Consider the following 25,284-nt stretch of genomic DNA (forward strand, 5'->3'; position numbering starts at 1 on the left):
AGTGGCTCTCACACTGCCTGGGGTCCTGGCCACCGATCCGGGGGGGGGGGGGGCGGCTGCTCAGCATTTTAATTTAATTTTAAATGAAGCTTCTTAAACATTTTAAAACCCTTATTTACTTTACATACAACAATAGCTTAGTTATATATTATAGACTTATAGAAAGAGACCTTCTAAAAATGTTAAAATGTATGACTGGCACGTGAAATCTTAAAATTAGAGTGAATAAATGAAGACTCGGCACACCACTTCTGAAAGGTTGCCTACCCCGGTGTATAAGGCTGTGCCTCTCCTGTTCATCTGCCAGCAGGCACTAAGGAGTGCGTGGTACACTTTTAACAAGCAGCTGCAAGTAGTCCTGTAGAGGGCATTCAGACTGATCTTTCGTTACAAACACAGAATGCCCCATGCTATCTGTCTGTCCGCTGCAGCTCCTCATTCCAGAAACAAGCAAGGGCACAACTGGGTCTTTCAGCAAGTACAGCACAAGTAGATAAACTGCCTCTTTAAACTGTTGTGTAACTGAGTTGTTCTTTTTTGCTGACCCAAAAGTAAAACCAATTTGTTATTCTGAACCTTTATTAAGCGGCTCACATTTCAGTATAAATCACACTAAAAAGATTTTTTAAAAAAGCTATTTACACTACAGTGCTGACACATTTAAAATGAAAAAAATTGGTATAAATAAGCTCTATGGAAAAGCCTGGAATTGTCAAAAAGAATTCTGGCTCATCTTACAAAAAATATATATGTTAAATGTCAGCTCTACTCTAAAACCTACAACTCAAATTATTTAAAGACTTCTTTATGTTAAACCTGCAGTGTTTACAGTGCATCTGGCCCTAAGTGCTTTGATACTTCACAGTTATGGACAGGCACTGAGGAATGTTACAAAGCTACATAAACTATTTTCTGTAACAGATGTGAGGGCAAGTCACAAGCTTGCCTCACAGAATTTATGAATCTTTACATTATTACGTCATTCAGTTTAAAAAGGAATTTAAAACGATATGTACAAACTTAGCACAAAAAGTCATCTTCTCTTTGTCCATGCAGATTTGGATATGTTGAACCCTGTTGTCTTGTATCATACAGACTTATGTGACTTCCAGAGCACAACTTATCCTGTAAGTCGTTGTTGCCAGGTTCAAATTTAGAGTCCACTTCACACTTAAATCCTGTCAATTCAATATTATCAAATTTTCCTTTAACATTCTGACATTCCATATCATTAGGTGCCAATGTCTTCTCAGGAAGATTAACATTCATGGATTCCTCTTTAATTCGGTGAGATGCAATAAGTTCATGTTTTATCTGTGTGAATTCCTGCTGTACATATTTAGTTTGCAGCGTATCTGAAAATTTGGTGTCTTCGGAGGTATTTTTGCTTATTGTACAGATTATGTTGTCAGTCTGAAGTCCAATAACCGAAGACATGGGGTCTGCAGATGTGCCTGCTTCATAGGTGCTTGCATTTTGAGAAACATCTCCCTCTGAATGATATAGCTTGAGCCGAATGTGCCAAGCCAAACTGCAAACAGCTGAAACTGTCTTGAACTGGTGCACAACATTCCTTGGAATAAAATAAATGTCATTATCATATAATTGAATCCTAGCATATCGAATGCCTTCCCTTCGCAGTTGGTTAAGTTTTGCATCATCAACCCACTGGACACACTGAAGGAGGAAAAATAAGAATAAAGATGAAAAATCTATTCTAAAACATGAGAAATATTCATGATTAATAATTCTCAATAAGCTTACCTGTGAGAGTGGAGGCTCATGCAAATCTAATTGCATTCGCTGAACTACCTCTAAGAAATCTTCAGCATGAAAACAAATTACATCTTTGGTTATACGAGGTTGCTCAGGCCTACAAAATAAATAAATAAATAAATAAATAATAATAATAATAAGCAGAGTCAGGGCCACAATTTAAATTGCTACAGACTTTGTTAGTCTCTGTAGCAAGAACAAAGCAAACAGAATCTAATATTTTACAACACAAGTTTGAAAAGAAATTTGAAAAAGCCTGTTAGTAACTAGCTCTTCAGCTACAACACACTAACCACACTCAGGAATATAATTCAGTTAACCAGTTTCTACCAGTGCCACCAACAGTGACTGTCTTTCATCATGAAGAAAGGCAGAGGTTAGATGTTCCAGTATGTTCTTCTAACAGACTGTCAAGATAGAGAATGGTACAGACAGAGCACTTGTTGCTCTGATAAAGGACTTCCTTCTGTACAATGACAAGGGAATATCACCAAATACTTGTGTCCCACCTTTAAAGTTGCCCTAGGGATGGAGAGAAATATTCTGACATGCTTCTGGCCAAACACAGAGACACTTATTTATGGGCAACTATTCATCTCAAAAGCTGTCCCCTATGGAATCCTACAAGGTTCAATCATCTCCCCTGTATTGTTTAGCCTCTGGGAGAACTGGAGAGATAACATGGGCTGAGATACTAAAAGTTGATGGTCAACATCCAGCTCCACATTTCTTTTATGCCAAATGTGACCAGCATCATCTCCCAGCTTTCTCAAAGCCTAGGTGAATCATCACCTGGATGAAAGTAGCAGGACAAAACAATCTATGCAAGACTGAGGTAATGCTGAAAAGAGGGAAGAACTTATCTCCTTTATAACATGCCCCCCCCCCCGGGGGGGGGGGGGGGAGATAACCTCAGATTAAGTCAGTCTGCAGCTGTAGGGTCCTTTGGTCACACAGAGCAGAGTCCAAAGAGCCAACCCTGCAAAAATCCACATTTCTATTGGCATCTGGCCAGAAGATTGTACATCAGGCACAGACCTGGCCACAGTGATCCATGCATTTGTGACCCCTAGGATTTGATTACTGTAACTCAAATAGAATGAAGGCACACAATGAATACAGCAGACTGTCTGATTAGCTCAAGTTGTGGTGAGTGCCTTGCTCTGGTGCTCTGCCCTTTCCTTCTACTCCCTGTTGAATTCAGAGTCCAGTACCTCATTACTGTCCTAATATTCAAAACCCTCCATGCAAGTTCACCTCTCATCCCACAACCATGACTTCCCACAATAGCTGCATCATTCAATTAAACCATGAAACTGTCAACCATAGGGAAGAGGCTCAAGAACACAGGAGAGAATTTTCACAGAAGCTGGACTCCAGATAATGGAACCCACTCTCACAAAAAGCAAGACTTACCATGTTCCTTATTACTTTCACATCTGAATCCAAAACTCAGCTCTCCTTCAACAGCATACATACACACACACACACGCTACTCATGCTATTTCTCCTATAGGGTAGAAAGGATGAGAGGAATTGGATGATATTCAAATATTACACTGATGGGGGGAGGAGATTTAGTAGAGGTTTCTAGGTATATATTGAAGACAAAAGTAATTGTTGAAGTGTCTGTCTGTTCTATTCTGTAATAACACGAAGCGACTGGTTGTGGAAATATGCATAGCAGGGATCGGCAACCTTTGGCACACAGCCCATCAGGGAGATCCGCTGGTGGGCCAGGATGGTTTGTTTACCTGCAGCATCAGCAGGTTTGGCCGATCGCGGCTCCCACTGGCCATGGTTCGCCGTTCCAGGACAATGGGGGCTGCGGGAAGCGGCGGCCAGCACATCCCGCCTGCCTGATGTATAGGAACAATGTCTACCTGAAAATAATTTCTGGTGTAAAATGTTGTGCATACTGGAGTTGCAATTAACAGGATTACTGTAACTAAGTTACTGAAAACATCTTCCCTGTGCGACGGGAAATGCTGCATTAAGTATTGTCAAAAACACAAACTGCATCTCCCTTGCAGGGTTGCAAGGCACTTTCTGTGGAAGGGGGCAGACGAAGATATGGAACAGTGTCAGTTCAAGTTTCCCCTCTAATGCCCTGCTAACGTGGCATAGTTGAAGAGGGGCATAATTGGTTTCTGAATGAGGGCTCAACTTTCAAAAGTCTAAGAAACAGCAACCTAACAGTTAATTTAATTGTTTCTCTCTTGGTGTAAAGACTATTGAAGAATAGGGGAGGCAAAAACACCTTCTATAAAAAAAGTTTTTGTTTTTAATTCAGGATGTATTTAATAGGTGCTGAAACACCTTGGACTTAAAAAAAAAAAAAAAAAAAAAAAAAGAAGAAGTCAATTATTTAAAAAAAAAAAAGCTGATTGTGTCCCTTTAATTGATCTTTGTTTCTAATTACTTGGTGACTAACACATGGAGCTACTCTAAGTTCCAAAGAGTTGGTAGACTAAAATTTACAGTTAATTTAAAACTGAGATAACAAATGTTTAGGCCATGTGCTGTTTTTCTTCAATAACTTGCAATCTCAGCTATGAAACAGCTAATCTGAACATTTATATCAAGTTGGTTTTGTTTGTTTTATTTAACAGAATAGTGAATTAGTCAGGTATGTAACCTACATCATTACATTAAAACACCAAATTACAAATTCTGTGCTAAACTAGGATGTTCCCTTATGAAATTTAGACACTGACAGTACTGTAATGAGAATTTCCAAAGCTTACAACACAAATTGGATGACAGGAGAGGTCCCAGACGACCGGAGAAGGGCTAATATAGTGCATCTTTAAAAAGGGGGGAAAGGAGGAGCCAGGGAACTAAAGACCAGTCAGTTTGACCTTGATACCTGGGAAGCTACTTGGATAAAATATTCCATTTGCAAATACCTGGAGGATGAAGGGGTGATCTCTAGCAGCCAGGATTTACCAAGAACAAATTATGCCAAACCAAACTGATTTCCACCTTTGACAAGGTTATTGGTTGCGGTGGCCATAAGATACCTGGATTTTAGCAAGGCTTCGGACACAGTCCCACATGACATTCTCATAAGTAAGCTGGAGAAACATGGGCTTGGTAGAATTACCATTAAGGGGATACATAATTGGTTAAACAACCACAAAGAGTGGCTATTAATGGAATGATGTCAGATTAGAAAGAGGTTTCAAGTGGGGTTCCACGGGGATCTGTTCTGGGTCATTTTTATTAATGATCTGGTTGTAGGAAAAGAGAGCTTACTGATCAAATTTGTACATGGTGGGGGAGGGTGTTGTGGGGGGATGCAAATACTTGGAGGACAGAACTAAAATTCAACAGGATCTTGATAAATTGGACTATAGACACCAGAATGAACTTCAACAAAAACAAATGTGAGGTGCTACACTTAAGGAAGAAAAAAAAACAAAAAACACACAGATACAGAATGGGGGATAACAGGCTTGGCATCAGCACTGCTGAGCAGGATCTGGGAGTCGTGGCGGATCACAAACTCAACATGAATCAACAATACGATGTTATTCCAAAAAAGCAAATGCAATTTTGGGTTGCATTAACAGAGGTACAGCATGCAAGTCACAGGAGGTGATAGTACCACTCAGCCCTAGTTAGGCTTCAGCTGGAGTACTGTGTCCAATTTTGGTCACCAATGTATAGGAAGGATGTAGAGAAACTGGAAAAGATCCAGAAGTGAGTGACAAAAATGATCAAAGGGATGGAATGCAAGCCATATGAGCAAAAGCTGAAAGAAATGGATATGTTTAGTTTGGAAAAGAGGAGATTAAGGGGGAACATGATAGTGGTCTTTGGATAGCCTGAAAGGCTTCCATAAGAAAGATGGAGAAAAACTGTTCTCTTGCCACAGAGGGCAGGACTAAAGGGGCAATAGGTTCAAACTACAGCATAGCAGATTTAGAGTAAATCTCAGGAAAACTTCCTAACTCTATGAACAGTATGACTATGGAACTAACTGCCTAGAGAAGTCATGGAATCTCCTTCACTGGAGGTTTTCAAAAAGAGACTGGATAGCCATCTGTCTTCGATGGTTTAGACACAACAAATCCTGAATCTTGGTAGGGGGTTAGACTAGATGACAACTGTGGCCCCTTCTAATCCTCTGGTTCTATGATTCTAATTTGAAAGATATGTGATCATATACATACATTAAAAATAAAAAGAGCAACTGCCTGTGGCTCTGACACTTTAGACAACTTTTTAAATATACAAGAAGTGAAAAGCACCTACAAGCATCCTTCAATCAAAACAGCCCAATTACAATAACTAACTCAGTTCTAAAATATTAATAGGTTATGTTCTGACCCTTTGGAAACCTCTAATTATTACAAGTTAGTCAGTCAAAATGAAGAAGTGTCATCTCCATTTTCAGATACAAATGAAGTCGCATTTTTATCCCTCACTCCTGAGCATCATAAACTTCAGAGTGAAATGAAAAAAGTGACACTATTTTTACACGATTTAAAAATTCAGACAACTCAATGCTAAGGTTCCCATAGTGGCCTTAACTTTATCTTGTTGCTTTATGCATTTACATGATCTCATTATACAACTACTCAAACTGGACAATCTGCAATTCAAAGCATCAACTGTTTCTCTTTCTAAAGCCTTTCAAAATGCTCCGTAGATTTATTTATTACTAAATAAGCTTTGTGTTCATGTAATGAGACATCTGTTACAATGTGGATGTGTGCACACGCCCCCACACATGAAACAGGGCAGAATTAATTTTAGTGTGAATTTTAACTCCATTTTCTGACTTGTGGTTTAGCTCAACTTTAATGTTTCATCAAAAAGATTAATGTTTTCTTTTACAAAGTATAAAAATGATAAAAAACACATACCTAAGAATAAAAAAGATTTAAAAGAAGAGAATGCTTTATAGAAAGCTCATTTCAGTCTTTAATCATTTTTGTAATAAATGATGTAATTTCTATAGGCCATGACACCTATAATTAAGGGGTCCGCAAATGTTAAAAGGTTGAAAATCACTGCTCTAGAGTCAGAGAGGTGTTTTTTGGTGTATATATACACTGCAACATAAGCCAGTGCTTCAGCTCAGGCTCAAGCCTAACCCACTTGCATCTACACTGCTAACCCAGGACTTGGACCCTGCAGAGCTGGAAGTTCTGAGCTCGAGTTAAGCCAGGACCCAGGGTCCGAGCCCTGTTGCTTTGCAGTGTAGATGCAGCCCCGCTTGACTTAGGTCCCAGGAATCAGTCAGAAGTATCCCACAATTCCATGGGACAACTTCCTTAGTCCTTTCTATCCAAACAAACTCTACTGAAAATGGAAGTCCCCTTCCTCCCCCCACCCTCCCATTTCCAAAAGGCAGCAGCTCAGGTCAGCATTAATCCATTCTCTTCTGATCACTGATCTGCAAGCGCACTATCAGAGAGCCTCCTGGGTTTGCAATGGAGAGCAAACTGATCAAGCCTTTTGCAAAGCGAGCTGCTTCCTGGTAACATGCAGGGTGGGCAGTAAAGTTTTCCCACAATGTACTACAGTCCTATGGCTAGAGCAGCCACATTTGGGGAGTGAGGGGGGGTGGATGGGAGGGAAATGCTAGGGATTCAGATGTGGTTACTTTGATGTCTGTGCACTGCAGCGTGGACGCTAGAGCCCTAGGTTCGAGCAAGGGTTAGCAAACTCTTAACATAGGGTTAAAATACAATATAGATGCTCAAATCCAGGGTTCCCTACCACAGGTCAGTTGACTCGAGTCCCACTAATCCTGGGTTTACATTGCAGTGTAGACATACCCTTACTGTCCCTGTGAAAAATCCATCCAAGGCCATAAACTGAAAATCCCACAGGCAACCTCAATTCTGGCATTTCCTAATCTTTGAGTGCTTGACTTTGCAATATTAACATTCTTTAATGCATTTTTTTGTGTATGTAATTATTTTGTTGTTTCTGGGTTAATATATCTGGGAAAAATGACAAGTCTGTTTATTTATTTGTGAGTTTTAAAAAGTTTGTCAAGGTTGCCTAGATGGGTGCTTTTTAATAATTTGTGTATATCCAAGTAAATAAGCCAAACAATGGAATAAATCTAAAAACTTTATAGATGGCTTGCAAAAGAAAAAAAAATAGGATTTTTGTACTTTTTTTGTTCATAATGATGTATAATGAAGCTATGGAAGTTTAATGTTGTGTCTCTCTCCCCCCTCCACAAAAAGTATTTTTTTACTGCCTCTTCAGAAATTCTGATCTTGTCTACCCTGAAAGACACTATGGTGACTGAATAACTAGTGAAATCTCAAGACTGAAAGCTGAGTAACTTAAAGGCAAAGAAATGTGTTGGGCTGTTTTAAGTTATTTTTATTAACATTTACAATTCTAATACCTAATGAACACCTGGGAGAAAGGATATCTTTGTTAAAGATTCAAATACTCCCACCATTTCAGTTAAATATGAAGAGTTCACAAATTCCAATAAATCCTTTCACAAAACTAGGGAAGCCATGGCACAACATAATATTCCTGATCTTTCTAAAAGAAAGAAAGACAAGCTGATTTTTTTTTTAAATGAAAAATCATACAAAACAAGAAGGCAAACTAGATAATCATAATAATCACTCCTGGTCTTAAAAATCCATAAATGAATATTCTTCTATTATCTTATCAAGCAGTCAACTCCCTTGCCATCTTACCACCTGAACATTACCAATTGTTGTATAAGGATAATTTAGAAATAGGTCAATACAGCTAATACCCAAGTTCCCTCTGGCAAAAAATGCATAGCTTGAGATGTACTGGACAGGAAGCAGAAAGGTATCAAAGACAACAGTGGATGAAGGGTTATTCTTTTTGATCGTTCTATTTCAGAAAAGAATTACACTGAGGACATTGGAATCCCAAGACAGTATATTACCTAGGATATTTAGACACTCTGGGTAAAGGCAAGTTTCTTCCCCTCCCACAGAGTTGCATACATACTTGCCTTCTTTCCCTGATAGAAGCTTAAAGATGACCTGCAAAACGATTTTAAATAAATTGGAATTGTAAGTTTGTTCTTTTGTTTCATGACACATTATGGTGGCCTGAAGAGTATTTTTCTGTATTTTTTTGTTTAAACATTAGAAATAACAGGAACATAAAATCTGGACTTCTGCTGAACAATCACTGGGCAGCATACATGTCAACATGGAATAGAAGCAACTTATGTACAACACAAAGGACCAAACTGTGAAATGCCTGTCACACCATAACTGACAGATAATGCTTTTTGGCTATAAAAACAGTTATTAAGGATGTTTATTCACTGGGAATAAACAATTTAAAAAGAAAACTGGAAGAACAAATTCCGTCACTGTGTTCAATGTACAGATGACCAGGATTCCCGCCTGCACCGCAGCCTCTCTGGCTTCCAAGTTCCAGAGGCAGCAGGGTAGATAAAGACTGATGATAAACAAACCTATTTAAAATTAAATTTGAAATCATGACAACCTATGTCAGGGCCTAAACTTACTATAATTATTAAAATCATTTTAAGTAAATAAAAAATATGCTACATCAATGACCCCTACTCAAAGTTTAAGAAGTTAAAGGGTGCTACTTTTTAAACTATATACAGAGCTTGGGGAAAACATCTTCTGAGGTCAACTCAAGCTTTATAAACGTATTACAATGTCATGTACTGTATTAAGTTACTAAATCATATTCAGTGTTCATAATGAAGGAATGGGTGGTATTTACATTTTTTCAAGTGTCTGTACTTTCAGTTTCTGTTGTGGAGAAAAGCTTTAGCCTTAATTATTTTTGGTTTCAGCTTATCTAGCAGATGTAGAGAGAATATTTTCTTTATTTGGACTAGCTATTCAAAGCTGAGAAACTAACAGGGAGCTGAAAGCTAGTTTTACTCTTCCATCTATTAATAAAAGCAGGTGTACTGTAACTGTTGTTCTTTGAGATGTAGGTGCAGACATGTATTACATTCTGATATGTGCATGCCCAGCACACTGAAGCTTTGGAGAACTCTGCTTAACTGTACCCCTGGGAACTGAACTCGCACCCTCTGGTCCTCATAGCCCCTTCCATGGCTATTTAAGGGTGGCACCACCCCGACTCCCCTCAGGTTTCTTCGCACCAGAATCTTAAGATGGGAGACTCCAATGCAGAGAGGATGGGTCCTGGAATAAACCTCTGCACCCATATCTTGAACAATTGTTACAGTACACGTAAACCATTTTTTCTTTTTTCAAGTGGTTGCAGATGTGTATTCCACTCAGATGACTCAAGTAATTAATGCAAGTGTAGCTCAGAGTCTTCTTAAATAACTGCAAGAACTGCCTGTCCAAATTCTGTGTCTGATCTAGATGCCATCGTAATAGCATAATGCTTGGTAAAAATGTGTGTGGAAGACCAGGTAGTGACCCAGTGGAAGTCCAATATAGAAAAGTCACTGAGAAGCACAACAAAAGGTGCTTGATCCCCTGTCAAATAAGCCACCAGTCTCTGTGGTCATGGAGGTGTGGCCTGAGTTACCCCATATGCTGTGGTAATCCATCTGGAAACAGTGTGTGCAGAAACCACCAAGGAATGAAGTCACTGTTCATCTGCATTTGAGACAGGCTTAGGAAAAAATAGAGGTAACTATATGGTTTGGTTAAGGTGAAATTGTGACACCACTTCAGACAAAAACTTAGGCCACCTGGCCTTAGAAAAACTGATCATATACAGACGCTGTGCCATGAAGGCCTACAGATCAGTAGCTCTCCTTGTAGAAGTTATGGCAACAAGAAAAGCTGTCTTTTGGTACGTAGAGACACAGCAAGTGGCTAGGGGCTCAAACAGAGGACCCCTGAGGGCAGCCAGTACAGTATCAAGGTCCCGCAAAGGACTCTTCTTTTACAAGTGGAAAGAGGTGGACAACACCTTTCAGAAATCTAACTACAATGCAATTGAAAAATACCAACTTCCCTTGGATCAGAGGATGAAATGTTAAGTTCATTGCTAAGTGGACCCTCACCAAGCTGAGCGACGGACTTGAGAACTTAAGATGCAACAGGTAATCCAAAATGTCTTGAATACATACTAGCATTGGCTAAATTCCCCAAGCCAATGACCAAACCAAAAAACACTTCCCACTTAGCCAAATAGGTAGCCCTAGTAGAAAGTTTTCTACTATTAAGCAGGACTTGCTCATTTAACCATGCAGCATACATGCCATCAGATACGGACTGCTCAGCATTGGATGCCATATCTGACTGTGGCATTGTGTCAGCAGGTCAGGAATGAGGAAAATAGATCTGGGAAGTCAGACTGTGAAGGTTGGAAAACTAACACTGTCTCGGTCAAGCTGGCGCAATGAGTATCATCTTGGCATGATCCAGCTTCAGCATGAGAATCATCTAGGAAATGAGTGAGGGGGAAGTGTGGGGAGGAAGGCATACATCAGTGCCAATCTCCAATTCAAATGGAAGGGGTCAGTTAATAAGGCTGGACTGAAACCTGCTCAGGAGCAAAAACTGACTGCACTTCTTGTCTTTCATTGCAAATAGGTCGATCATTGGAATGCCCCATTCCTTCAAAATGGACCTCAGCACGCCACTCTTTTGAGATTCTGGGAAAAGTTCCTGCTGAGGTGATCAGCCAAGTGACACTGAGCACCTGGCAAGTGAGCAGCTGTAAGAATGATATCTTCCCTGATACACAATTGACAAAACTTCATTGCTTCCTGACAAAGATGGCTGGAGTGGGATTCTCCATGCTTGTTCACATAATATATTGCGGTGGTATTGTCGGTGAGGATATGAACCACTGTGCCCTTGATCTATATCCAAAAGGCATAGCACGCATTGCAAATGGCTTGAAGCTCCAGGATGTTTATAAGAAGAGATGCTTCCTGTTCTATCCACAAACCTCAAAGTTTCAATGTTTCCAGATGTTCTCGCCAACCTATTGTGTAGGATGGTCAAAGAGAACACCTTCACAAACATTGATTGGATCTGTCCACCATTGCAGGGTCTTCAGAGTTGCCGGTGGCACTCACACAAGGCTGTCCAAAGACTGACATTCAGGTGATAGGCAACTTCAACCAAAATTGAAAAGGACAAAGGCACAATCTTGCATGCTGGAGTACGTAACTGCATGGAGCCACATGGCCTAGTAATAAGGTTGCCAACCCCCCAGGATTGACCTGGAGTCTCCAGGAATTAAAGATTAATCTTTAATTAGATTATGTCATATGATGAAATCTCCAGGAATTTGTCCAACCAAAGTTGGCAACCCTACCTAGTAACCTCAGGCACACATGGACTGTAGCTGAAGCGTGAGATTGAAGGTAGAGATAGGTGATGAACTGTTCTGAATCGCTCTTGAGGGAGAGTATCAAAGGGGTAGCCGTGTTAGTCTGGATCTGTAAAAGCAGCAAAGAGTCCTGTGGCACCTTATAGACTAACAGACGTATTGGAGCATGAGCTTTCGTGGGTGAATACCCACTTCTTCGGATTTTCTTCGGAGAAAGGCCCTCACACTCGTAGAGTTTAGTAGGGCCCAATGAACTTGATTTTTTGTGTTGGAATTAAACAACTTTTCTTTAATCAAAATCAGCCCAGATCCAACGTGAGCTGGACATGATGGAGGACTTGGATCTTCTGATTTGCCCCCCATTAGCCAATCGTCTAGGTACAGGAAGACATGGGCTTGGGGAATCAAAAGTAGCAGTAGAATCCCTATCCTCCGTGCTGACGGGGAACTTCCTCTATGGCTTCCGAATGAACAGGGACTCACGAGAGTTGTCCCTGAAGAGGCACGAGATAGGTGGGTGGGAAAGAGGTATGGACAGGAATTGGATGGCATAACCTGACCTCACAGTGCATAGGACCAACTTGTGATTAGTTATTGCTTCCCAATCACTGAAAAAGCAGGAGAGGCTGTCCCCAAACAGAGGAGATATGGTCGAGAAGATCTCACCTAGAATGATGTCCTCACTAGGAGAGTCAAATTAACTGCTTGCCCAAAGCTGATGGAGGATGGTCTGGTTGGTTGAAATTAGAATGAGAAGGCCTTCTCCTTTGCAACTTACGTCTCTTTCTGGAGAAGTCCTGCTCTCTATCTCGATAAACCAACTGCTGGAAATACTGTTGGGAATGTAGTCGGTAATGTTGCTACTATTGTTGCTGACTCCGAGTGACATCTTTATCGCTGGGATATACACTCCCAATGAACCTAAAGTAGTTTGTGTCTTTTTTTTTTTTTTTTTTTTAAAGGGTGTAATGTCTCTCCAATTTTCTCTGAAAACAAAAACTAAGCCATCAATTGGTAAATCCTCCATGCTTTGTTGGGCCTCAGGGGCTATGCCAGAGTTCCATAACCACAAAGCTCTTCTCATTATTACAGCTGAGGCCATAATACTGGAGGCATCCGCGATATCTAGTGCTGACTGTAGAGATGTCTTAGTGATTAAACGACCTTCCTCGACGAAAACATTAAGCTCGTCTCTGGAGGATTCTGGTAATTTATCTGTAAATTTGTACATAGTGCCTGCCAATTATTGATGAATATTCATAAAGTGAGGTTGAATAAATTTTTCTTCCCATTAAATCCAACCTTTTAGACTGTGTCTTTCAGCACTGACTTAAATCTCCCTTCATTATCTGTCATTTACAGCCATTACAACCAGAGAGTTAAGGGCTGGATGTGAGAAGCAGCACTCAAAACCCTGCATAGGGACATAATACCATTTGTCAGCGCACTTCGTTGTGGGCAGTAAGAAAACTAAGTATGCCAAAGTGCTTCATTTATAGGAAGAACTACCCTCTGGAACTAAACACTGGAGAATATCTACTCATGTATGGGTATTGTCCTGAAAAAAACTGTGCCTAAATGCCCAAAGTTGTATTCATTCACCTTAGAAGATCCTGATACAATTTAAAATCCTCAGGCACAGGAGGGAAGGAACCTGGTAGAGCAGAACTGTCCTATGAACGAGATGAAGAGGAAAGCGGGGGCCAATGGAATCTGCTGCGATCCTGCTTACTCCTGCTCAGATGAATCAGCTCAGAGAGCACAATCTCAGGGTATATCTTCACTACCCGCCATATTGGCAGGTAGCAATCAATTTATCCGGGATCGATATATCGCGTCTCGTTAAGACACGATATATCGATCCCCGAATGCGCTCACCGTCGACTCCGGAACTCCACCAGAGCGAGCGGTGGTAGCGCAGTCGACGGGGGAGCCGTGGCCGTCGATCCCGCGCCGTGTGGACCCCAGGTAATTCGATCTAAGATACTTCGACTTCAGCTATGCTATTCGCGTAGCTGAAGTTGCGTATCTTAGATCGATTCTCCCCCCCAGTGTAGACCAGCCCTAAGTATGCATCTCCAGCCTAGTTGGGTCAGGAGGTGAGACAGGAAGAGGGTTTGATGATCATGCCCTGGAATGAGTGCATGAATGCCATGGAGGAAATAGACATGGCACTGGGAGCCAGTAGGAACTAGGCTATGAACCCCTATCTCTATTGCAAGAATGGTACCGATCCTGGTACCAATAATGATCCCCCAAAGATCTTGAAGACTTTCGAGCTTGGTATCTGGATGAAAAAAAAAGTGGAAGCTGACTCTGAACTTGAACGCAAGGAACCCTCCAAACAATCCAAAAGGAATGGAAGAGCCATGCCTGGTGGAGCCATCACATGTCCCGACTGACTCATCGGCACAGTATATGGGCACAGAAGAAGGCAGAGCAGTCACAGTGCCTTGAATATTGGCAGTGTCATTAAGGCAGCACTAACACTCAATACCAGAATAGACATCAGTATCAAAGTAGAGACCAGTACTGCATTCGTAGCTCCAGCCCGTATCAGACCTGTAGAAGCCAACATTGTTTCTGAGGGTCGAAGATGGAATCAGTATACAAGAGTTCCCTCAGTGCCAACAAGGACAGTAGTCTTGTCTCTTCAGCCTGATTTTTAAATGGTGCCAGAGACAACACTTGCAACAGCCTGTATTCTGAGGTAACCAACCCAGATGGTCCAAGGATCACAGAAGATACCGCCACGGCTGAAGACTCCTGTATCACAGCTAAGTCCAGCACAGAGAGGCAGAGTAAATCTGCAGGTGCTTGAAAAGCCTGTGGAGTCAGTATGGTCAGTGTCGAGACCCATGTTGTTGGTAACAGATTCAAGAGCTGCTCTACTAATGGTACCGAGTCGACAATGGGGTGCTGGAACGATCTCACCATGACACAGGAGAGTGAGTAAAGTGCCCTGCTCTATCCTGTGTACTCAAGGAAACCTGGTTGTGGCCAGCACCCCACTTAGACAAGGATGAAGAATCTCCCCGAACCTTAGAGTGACTATGGTCAGTTTTCTAAGTTTTCTTTCTCAGGTGATGAGAGGAAGGATAAAGAGTCTCCTCTCCTCCTTGGAGAAGAGTCAGAGCCTCAGCAGCACCAAAGGCCTCGGAGAGGCCAGACAATCTGATCCTGGAAACGTAGTGGGCTTGCTCTATCAGGGGCTGCTTTAGGCGCAAGTCTCTAGTTACCATGTCCTCTTTGTGAACGACTTGCATATGGAGTATTTAAATATGCCCCTTCCTCAGGCACAATAAGCAATGAGTATGGGGACCATTATTGGGTATGGCTACCCCACATGAGACATGCTTCTTGCTACTTGGAGAAGGCACTGCACCAGGCAAAAACAAAACTATTAATCTAACTAATTGAACACTAAGGGTATTACTACTAACAGGAAAAACGGAGTTAACACAACAAGTGAGAGGTAAATACCACACAGAATGCTCCAACTCAAGCCAGGAAGGAATTGAGTGGGGTTGATATGGCATTGAACTTAAAATAGTCTTGGGAAGGGCTACAAGGGCCAAAGGGTGCAAGCACCTCCCCAATGTGTACTGTTAAACAAAGTTCTCTGGCTTTGGTTTGCTGGGCATGTGCACACATGAGTGGAATAGATGTCTGCAGACACATGAAGAAGAGGAGGATACCTACTAATTCTAAAAACATGAAAGATCCAGAGTCAGACTTTAAAAGGTATATAGGTGCCTACAGATATAAATAGGTGCTTAGAGTGATTTTCAAACCCCCACTGGGAGTTAGCTTCCTAACTTGCTTAGGCACTTTTGAAAATTGCATCTATTTAAATAAAATAAAATAAATAAATAAATTAATGGAGATATCCCATCTCCTAGAACTGGAAGGGACCTTGAAAGGTCATCGAGTCCAGCCCCCTGCCTTCACTAGCAGGACCAAGTACTGATTTTGCCCCAGATCCCTAAGTGGCCCCCTCAAGGATTGAACTCACAACCCTGGGTTTAGCAGGCCAATGCTCAAACCACTGAGCTATCCCCCCCCCCGGGCAACTTTACGCGTCTATATACCTTTGAAAATTTGGCAAACGCTATCCAGAAAAAAAAAAAAAAAATCAATCAGTCAATTCACTGGCTAGAGTTAAGTTTCCTTTATTTAATTAATCAGTTTTAAATGCAAAATGTTTTGATGAACTTAATTTTTTTCTTATGTATCCAATACATTTAAGGCAATTTTACTTAACCAATAAAAACTATTTTAAAATGCTGTGCATTTAATTGAATTCCAATTTCATCCAAATGCAGCTTGACACAAATCACGAGTAAAAAATTATCTAGTAAACAAGTGTGTCATTCACCATTTTCTAACTAAAAATGTAAAGTTAAGAATCTTAATAAATGTATGTTGAGATATATAACTGCTTAAATAAATGTAAATAGACACTGACTCCTCGGTTTAGCAAAAAGTAGTATTGTAAAGGCTGCAAATCATCATGTTTAATGATTATACCAACCAAAGAAAATGAATTTTTCTTTAGGAAAATAACTACAAATGCAAAACATGATTAAAATCAATAATTTAAATTAAGGTTTAATTATTTAAATTATCACGAAAATCGATAATTTAAATCAGTCCACTCTGTCTTGTGGCTTAGCTCACTGAACTCCTCCAGCATGGCATGACTCTCCAGATCCCCTGGATAGCGGGCTTGCTTGGGCAGCCCAGAGGAGCCAGTAGCCCAGTGAGCAAACAAAAAGTTTCCATTTTGGTTCTCCCAAAATTAACTTTTTTCCCCCCTGCTGAAAAAAATTCAAAATTTTTGATTTTTCTTTCCAATTCATGACAATTTTTTTTTTTTTTTTACACTTTACATTTTTCAAGAGGAAAAGGCTGTTTTCCAGCCAGTTCTAGTAAGGACCCCCTGCCGCATGGGTCAGCATAAGAGTTCAAATTCTTGTCCTTCAGATTCAGAGCACAGACTATTACTTGAGCTAGAGGAACAAGTGTTATCCTCTATGTCAGGGGTCTCAAACACACGGCCTGCGGGGCTCTTGCTTGTGGCCCGCCAAGCTCCCTGTGCCCCCCCACCCTGCCTACCCATGGGATTGCCCCCTGTGAAGTTGCGAGCCCCACGCCGCTGTCTGAAGCAGCTGGCAGCATGCCCCTTTGGGCCGGGGGGGAGGGGGAAGGAGATAAAGGGCTCCTGCATTGCCTCCTTCCAGGCACCGCCCCCCGCAGCTCCCATTGGCCGGGAACAGGGAACCAATGGGAGCTTCGTGGGAGGTACCTAGAGGAGCGGTAAGAGCAGCGCACGCACGGAACACTGAGCCGCCCCCCCCTCTCCCCCAGGGGCTGCAGGGACACTGTTCCAGCTGCTTCCTGGAATGGAGCAGCGCGGGGCCGGGAGCCTGCCCTGGCCCCGGTGTGCGCCGCCACCACCCCGGAGCTCGCACCCTGCACCCCAACTCCCTGCCCTGAGCCCCCTGCCACATCCCACACCCCTCCTGCACCCCAACCCCCTGCCCTGAGCCCCCTGCCATATCCCGCACCCCAACCCCCTGCCCTGAGCCCCCTGCCACTTCCCATGCCCCTCCTGCACCCCAACTCCCTGCCCTGAGCCACCTGCCGCACCTCTCACCCTCTTGCACCCCACCCACCAACGCCCTGCCCTGAGCCCCCTGCCGTACCCTGCACACCACCTGCACTAGTCCTCATGTGGCCCTCGTGGTCATTTGAGTTTGAGACCCCTGCAATATGTGGACCACTAGTTTGGGTGTGCAGCACATTTTTCCAGTTACATAACTATATGCTACACAGCACTAGAAAAGTGGGGGTCAGGATTTCTAGGTTTTATTCCTGCCCTTAGGAGAGAAAAATTTATTTAGTGGTAAGAGCAATGGGTCCGAATACATAGATTTAGCACATTCTGAGGTAATGTGGTTGAAAGGATGAGAGCGTTGGTATACATAAAGGTTTCATTCCCAATTCTGCCTCAAGTGACATTGTGCCACCTCTCAGTTAATGTGAGGGGAATGATACTTGCCTCCCTCAGAGGGAAGGGATATGAGACTGCATCTGGAGCCATCCTGCACTCAGAACCCCTGCCTCCGGACCCCCACTGAGCTCCCTGCACTCAATCCATGACCCTAATGCCCCATCCCCTGCACCATCCTGAGCCCCTACATCTAGACCCCCAAGCCACTGACTCCCAACTAGCTGCACTCAGACCCCCCACCCCAGCACCCAGACCTCCTCCTCCCCTGCTGGGCCCCAACCACCTTCACCTGGAAGCCCCTGCAGAGTCCCATTGCCCCTGCACCTGGAACCCCCCAACGGGCCTCTGTGCATCCAGATCCTCCCACACCTAGCCCGCCCCACTGAGCTGCCTGCACCCAGATTGTCCCACATAGAATCCTCTCACCCCACAACTGGATCCCCCCCACACTGAGCCCCTCCACACTTGAATCCTGCCTGGTTGAGCTTGCCTGCCCCACACCTGGTGCAGAGGGGCAGAGCCCCAGGGTGTTTCCTTGTGCTGTGTCAGAGTCGGGTGCAGCCTCACCGCTGAGTCTGTGTCCTGGGGGTGGGGGAGCTTCAGGGTGATCTCCCACCTTCGTGCAGCCAGTGGCCTGTGCTCCCCACTGCCATGCTGGAGCCTCTACATTTATTTATTGACAAATAAAACTTGCAGAATTTTAAAATATTGTGCATAGAATTTTTAATTTTTTGGTGAAAAATGCCTTTAGGAGTACTACAGTAGTCAGTGAGGAAAGGGTGACTTTAGATCCCATGGTCTCTTGGCTTCCTGCCCTGCATACCTTCCCTTGAGTTGAAAGGTATTCTACAGGGCAGGACCTCTTCCTCTCTCCATTCACATTCCAGCTTGGCTGTACTACAGAATAGAAGATAAGCATGTACACCTAAAAATTAGATTATTTCTACTAAAAATGTCTGTAGATAGCATTATAATGCATCCAAGCGGTAGAGGCAAGCTGCAATATGTTTAAATAAAAAAAGAAAAACTCATGCAATTTACATATCATTTTGTACTTTGGACTAGCATAACTATGTATTTTACTGTTCATATTCCCCTGTGCTTGCCAGATAGATGCAAGTTGAGATTTATGTGCACATAGATTTTTGCCCTTTGGGACACAATTTTTTAAAAGCATAGTAAAGAGATGGCAGAAGCTGCCATCAGGACATTCAAAATCTCATGATCCCATGACTTCAGAGTGGTTTTCCTGGACCACATGAAGTAGATTTTTTCAATTGCACCAAATGTGTATTTTTGTGCGTTTGAAGAAGGGGTGGCAAAAGGTCATCGTAAGAACAAACATTAGTCCTATGCCTTTAAAACTTTCTTTGCTTCCACAATCACTAACTGCCTATGCATGATTTGTATAAATCAAGATAAACATTTTCTAACTACAACAAAAAAAGAGCATCCATCTAATGCTCTGGGTGCCCTTGACAGTTTTTTAAAAATACACTAAAATAAACATTCTAAATTCCCAAATCAACTCAAAGACATAGTGTCAACAAATATAACTAAAATTAATAACTCACCACACACAACCCCCGTCACCACTACCTAGCTCTACCCCACACTCAATTCTTCACAGGCAAAGGAGAAAAGGTGGGCCTTTCAGCACACCCTGAAGTCTAACTAACTCAGACTTCCTCCAGGGAGGAAGCAAATTCCAAAATGCTCTGCCAGTAACCCCTCTCCCTACTATCTAAGGGTACTGTCTGCACATACTGTTGGAGCAAGCCTCCAGCCCAGACAGATTTGGAATAGCGGGACTGACACTAGTGCTCTAAAAAAAAAAAAAAAAAAAAAAAAATTGCTGTATAGATAGCACTTTGAAGTTGCAATTCGGGCTCTGAAGTGTAGGGAGGAGGAGGGTTTAAGAGCCCAAGTTCCAGACAGAGCTGTAACTCAAAGCACTGTCTATCGAGCAAATCCTGCCAGCCCAAGTCTATTGACCTGGTCTGGAAGACTCACTTCAAAATGCTATGTAGATCAACCCAAAGTGCTTCAGCTCAGGTACCTCCACTAATCCTGCCACTGAGGCATTATGTTATAGGGAAAGAGGCAAGGTCTTACACAGGTAGATCCCAGGCCTTTTAGGGCTTATAGGTAAAAAAATCAACATCTTAAAATCAATCCGGAAACCAGATGCACAGTGCGGAGCATAGGTTTAATAGGCTCAAGGAAAGAAACATTGCTTCATAAAGTAGGGTTACCATACGTCCGGTTTTTCCCGGACATGTCCAGCTTTTTGGTAATCAAACCCCCGTCCGGGGGGAATTTCCAAAAAGCCGAACACGTCCGGGAAAAATACTCTCAGCTTTGCCAGCATCCCTGGCTTACCTTAGAGCGGGCTCCGGCGACTGCTGCTGCTCCCTGACTCCTCAGCTCTGTAAGAGCAGAGCTGCCCGAGCGCTACCGGCTTCGGGCAGCCCCCATGCCTCTGGACCCTGCGCCCCCAGAGCCTAGGAGGGGAAGTGCCCGGCCGGGGGTGCAGGATCCGGAGGTATGGGGGCTGCCCGAAGCCAGTAACGCTCGGGCAGCTCGGCTCTTACAGAGCTGAAGAGTCAGGGAGCAGCAGCCGCCGCCGGAACCCGGGAGGGGAAGTGCCCGGCGGGGGGCACAGGGTCTGGAGACATGGAGGCTGCCCGGCAAACCGTGAAGCCGGTAGCACTCGGGCAGCTGTTTTGCGTGGCTGGGAGGGAGAAGGGGGGAAAGTGGGGTGCTCAGGGGAGGGGGCGAGCCGGTCAGGGAAGGGGCGGAGTTGGGGCAGGGAAGGGGAGGGGCCAGGGTCCCATGGAGTATCCTCTTTTTTTAATTTTTAAATATGGTAACCCTATCATAAAGGCACTGCTGAATTCTGCATCAGTTGCAGTTTTTTTAATAGATTAAAGCTGGCCAACAACTCTTAGATTAAAAAAAAAGTACTGTCATTCTAAAGTGTTCCCAAGACTTCACAGCCCACAAGATACTATGCTTTAAAAATCACTTATTTCTAGGCATTTCACTCCAGCTGTGATATCTGATCATTAGCAAGCACCTCAAAGTTGGCTACTGCATATATCAGGAAGCTAATGTTGATATTAAAAATGTTCAGACAGTATAAAAAGTTAGTCATCTGCCAGAGCTAGAAACCATCTACCACTAAAATGTTTAAACTGAACAAAATAAACAAAAATAATAGAATGACATTTTATGGTCTAATCTTTTGTCTTTCTAGGGTTATAAATCCATGTTTTATACCAATGGAATGCGGAGACTCCAATCTTTTCAACAGTATATTCATGATCAGTCCTCATTGTGCAGATGCTATTTCATCTAACAATCATCACTGATCCCTGAACCAAGCAGTGCTTTTTTGGAACTGGTCCAGGACTGACGATAGAATAAATTATGGACCAATGTAATTTTCGATCTGTTTGCCTTTGACAATATGTAAAGAACAAAACTCAGAGTTTAATAGAGTGGTCAAAAACTAAAAAATGAAAGATTGAAAATTTTTTGCATTCAACTTTGAATATGAAAGTACACATATTCTGCCTGATATAAAAGAGTTTGCCATAAGTGAAATCCAACCTTTTGACAACAGAAATCCAACTTCACTAAATGCCAACTTCTAAGTGACCAATAAAGGAGACCACCACAACAATGAATGAGTTAATAGAACTGTGCCAACATTTCCAAGTCAAACGTGGAACAGTCCTGAATTTGCAGGAACTAGACTACAGGCCTTGAAGCTTTAAAAAAAAAAAAAAAAAAATGTTCACATTTGAATGACCCAGTTCCCTCCCATAGGGAATTTCTTTCTTACAAGTTCTGGTTCATGCACTGTTACACATATTTGCACCATTTCACACAAAGAGGGATTAAGTCTGGGCTCTGATGCAATATCAGAATTCTTGTCTCAGTAACCATGCCAGTCAAACTATAAAAAGCATGCGTGTTCTCAATAACTGAGCAGGGGCGTTGGAACAATTTTTATAGTGGGGGTGCTGAGAGCCATTGAACCAAACTGTAAGCCATGTATATAATGGAAACCACTTCAAGCCAGGTGGTGCAGCAGCACCCCCCAGAACCCTTAGTTCCAGCACCTATGTAACTGAGTGGGAATTACTGAAGGTAATGTACTACAGCACCACATGCCAGTCTCAGAGACAGAAGTTAAGAGGACCAAAAAAATCCCCCAAATTATCACTTTTCCAGCTCAGTGAAAGAGCCCAACTAAAATGTACTCTTCTCTTTCTGATAAAACAAGCAAAAATGGATTCTGCTGAGCTGGGCTGATCCCCTGGATCACATATGAGAGTTTCAGACTATTTGGGACACTAAAGAAATGCCATGCAACTTCCACCAGGCTTAAAACAACCACCACTCCCTCGAACCAGAATTGTGATGTTTGTTTTTATCCACAGACAGAGCAAAATGTTCCCTGAAGATTCTATGTGCAGTTCAGATAAAAATGTAGGCAAGCCACTACTGTACTGGTTCACAAACATCAAGACAAAAATCTAGACAAGTTTGAGTGCAACAATTTACACAACTGTATTTATGAAGCTGTTATTGAGACGGGAGGCCTTTCTCTAGTTTCCACCAGACTGCAAAGTTGTATCTACATTAGAATGTACCCAGCATACCTAGCTCCTCAAGACAAAAGAAAAAAATACAGTTTATTCAATAGTTATGGCTTTTTCCAAAACATACTAGTAACTGGATTAACATATTAACTAATGATCCTTCTAGAAGCTATAAATGGAAATTCATGCAAGTATTTTTCAAATGTCTAACAAGACTAAACCAGTTGACACATACCACTCTCCACAGTGCACAGCCTTTAACACTCCTACAGCAGCTGTAGTCTGTCGTTCAAAACCTTGTCCTATGTGATCTGCATGGGCTCGTGTCCTGTCTTCAAAGAGCATTTCACGGGGCTCACTAGTTCGAGGTAGATATTGCAGGTTTTTTATTTCATTGGTAGTTCTGTTTAAAAAACAAAACAAAACAAAAAACAAAAAATGTAACACTCCCCCCGCTCAAGTTTAGTTTTCTACATTCAACAGGATCCATTTCTTCCTTCAGCATGCACATATATTAGAATAAGAACATCTTGGCCAGATTACAGGATGATTAGCAGTACAAAAGTCATTTAGGGAACATTTATGAAATGCTAAAAGTAATCATATGTGCATTCACATTCATTTGTTTACATTTCTACTGAACAATTTGAGTGTTGTGTATTACAGCTCTGTTCCACATTTCATCACTGGGTAGGAAAAGGTTTGCAAGACTACTCGTCAGAGATGTTAGAGTAAAAAGAGAAAACATCACTGAGGTGGAACAGATCCTCTATGATCATTCAATTGCTAATCTAAAGCTGATAGTGAGAGACCATATCACATTAGGTGGACATCTGAGATTCTACAAACTAGGAGTCCCACCTGAAAAATATTTGGATGGGAAATCCACAAGGAAAATCTACATGCTAAAAGAAGTTATGTTTGATTCTGTAGGTGGCACTCTTCATTTTGAGTCATTATCTAAATCAGTACCCCAATATGATGTTATAGTGACTTTGTACTGTTAGAGGTCCCATCTTTCAGATGGAGACAGAAGTCTTTGTCACTTGTAGTTTTTAAAGGTCCAATGGCACTTAAAGGTCCATAAGCACTTAAGAATAGGGGAGTTAATACCAGTATCCTAGCCAAATTCAAATTTGAGTAACCGTGTGCTGCCTACTTAAAATTTCCCCTACAGTATTCATATAGATATAGCATTCTTCACTTTTTCCCCAAAACACGTTTCATTTTGCTTTATGCTGTTACCTCAAGGTAGCTGCAGTTTAGGGAGAGTGAAGAAAAGATGACCTGCTTTGTAAAATTACTGTTTTAGTATTCATTACAGAAGCCCAGAGGCTGCAATCAGGATTGGCACATCATTATGCTAGATGGTGTACAAATGCTTACAAAAAACACATTTCCTTCCTTGAAGAACTTAAAAACTAAGAAGTGATTTTGTTTCTTCTTTTGGGGTAAAAAGCTATATAAACATAAGAATTATGCTATAATATAGCTACAGCCATTGGGATGAGTGGAAAAGGGATAGGTTAAAAAAACTAACCAGATAACTCACCAAGCTAAGAATCTTAACATACCTTTTCCTTTTGAAAGGTGACTTTGGCATGTCAGCCACAGGGATCATCTGTTCTCCTGGACGTACCCACATGATGGGACCATCATCGCTATCTTTACGACTTTCTAATTTTAGACTAGAGAGTGTCCCCCACGGCAATGTACACTAATGGGAAATATAACAATCCACATTTTGATGTGAGTTATTTTCAAATACATTTAAAAAATGGTTATTTGGTAAAATGAAAAAAGTTAACATCTGGTAAATAAGTGAATGTAGGCAAGTGTGATGACTTGAGGAAACAGTCTGTACAATTTATGAATTCTGAACAATTCAGGAGATTTCATCTTTACCAAGATGAAAACTCCATCCTGAATACAGGGGCTAAGCAGTCTTCTCTGTGGTCCCTCTACCTCCATGTTGGACTGAAGTTCCAACAGGTAGTGGCACAGGACTGACAATAGAGGGTCATTAACTCGAAATGGTCCTCTAGTCTAATACAAGCATCCTAGGTAACAGATTGGCTTCCACTTAGAAGAACTGGTTTCTCAGCAAACAGAATGCCTGGCAATGAAGTCACTTGGCAAAGAGGACCATGATCACCTGTTGAGGTCGATCCAGAAGTCACCCGATTAAGGGACTGAAAGGTGATAAAAAGGATTCACAAGGGGAAGGCTGAGGGAGACCAACAGGAAGTTTGGTCAGGAAAGGGGACAGTCTGGCCAAGGTCACAGGAAGCAAGCTGGGGGGCGGGGAGGGGGAGGTGCAAGAGAGCTCCATGGTTCAGAACCCAAGCCATGCATTGCAAACAGAAGGACTCTGGATGGCCCCAGACAACCCTGACCCTAGCCCAAAGAATGTTCTGGAAGGGGCAGGTAACTGAGGCAACGAATGCATGTAGGGTTTTGTTTTTTTAAAAAAATAGATATGTATATTTCTGTGTTATTGAAGAAAGAGCAGTGGTAGTTCAGAATCTTGTGCAATCTTGTCTGTGTGTATTAAACATGTGTCCCCTTGAAGAGATAAACCAGAAGGCCAAACCT

At 42.1% G+C, this 25,284-nt stretch overlaps 1 protein-coding gene across 1 annotated transcript in view; it reads right to left on the reverse strand.

Moving 5' to 3' along the window:
- Positions 1-552: 552 nt before the first annotated feature.
- Positions 553-25,284, reverse strand: part of RSBN1L (round spermatid basic protein 1 like) — a 90,459-nt gene continuing 65,727 nt past the window's right edge. The window contains exons 5-8 of the mRNA XM_065406043.1: positions 24,264-24,406; positions 22,925-23,092; positions 1,765-1,873; positions 553-1,677 (exon numbers count right to left, since the gene is read on the reverse strand). Of these exons, the coding sequence (XP_065262115.1) occupies positions 1,021-1,677; positions 1,765-1,873; positions 22,925-23,092; positions 24,264-24,406 (1,077 nt within the window). The 3' untranslated portion in view covers positions 553-1,020. The remainder of the gene's footprint in view (positions 1,678-1,764; positions 1,874-22,924; positions 23,093-24,263; positions 24,407-25,284) is intronic.

The sequence above is a fragment of the Emys orbicularis genome, chromosome 1, assembly GCF_028017835.1.
Source record: "Emys orbicularis isolate rEmyOrb1 chromosome 1, rEmyOrb1.hap1, whole genome shotgun sequence".
Taxonomy (NCBI): Eukaryota; Metazoa; Chordata; order Testudines; family Emydidae; genus Emys; species Emys orbicularis.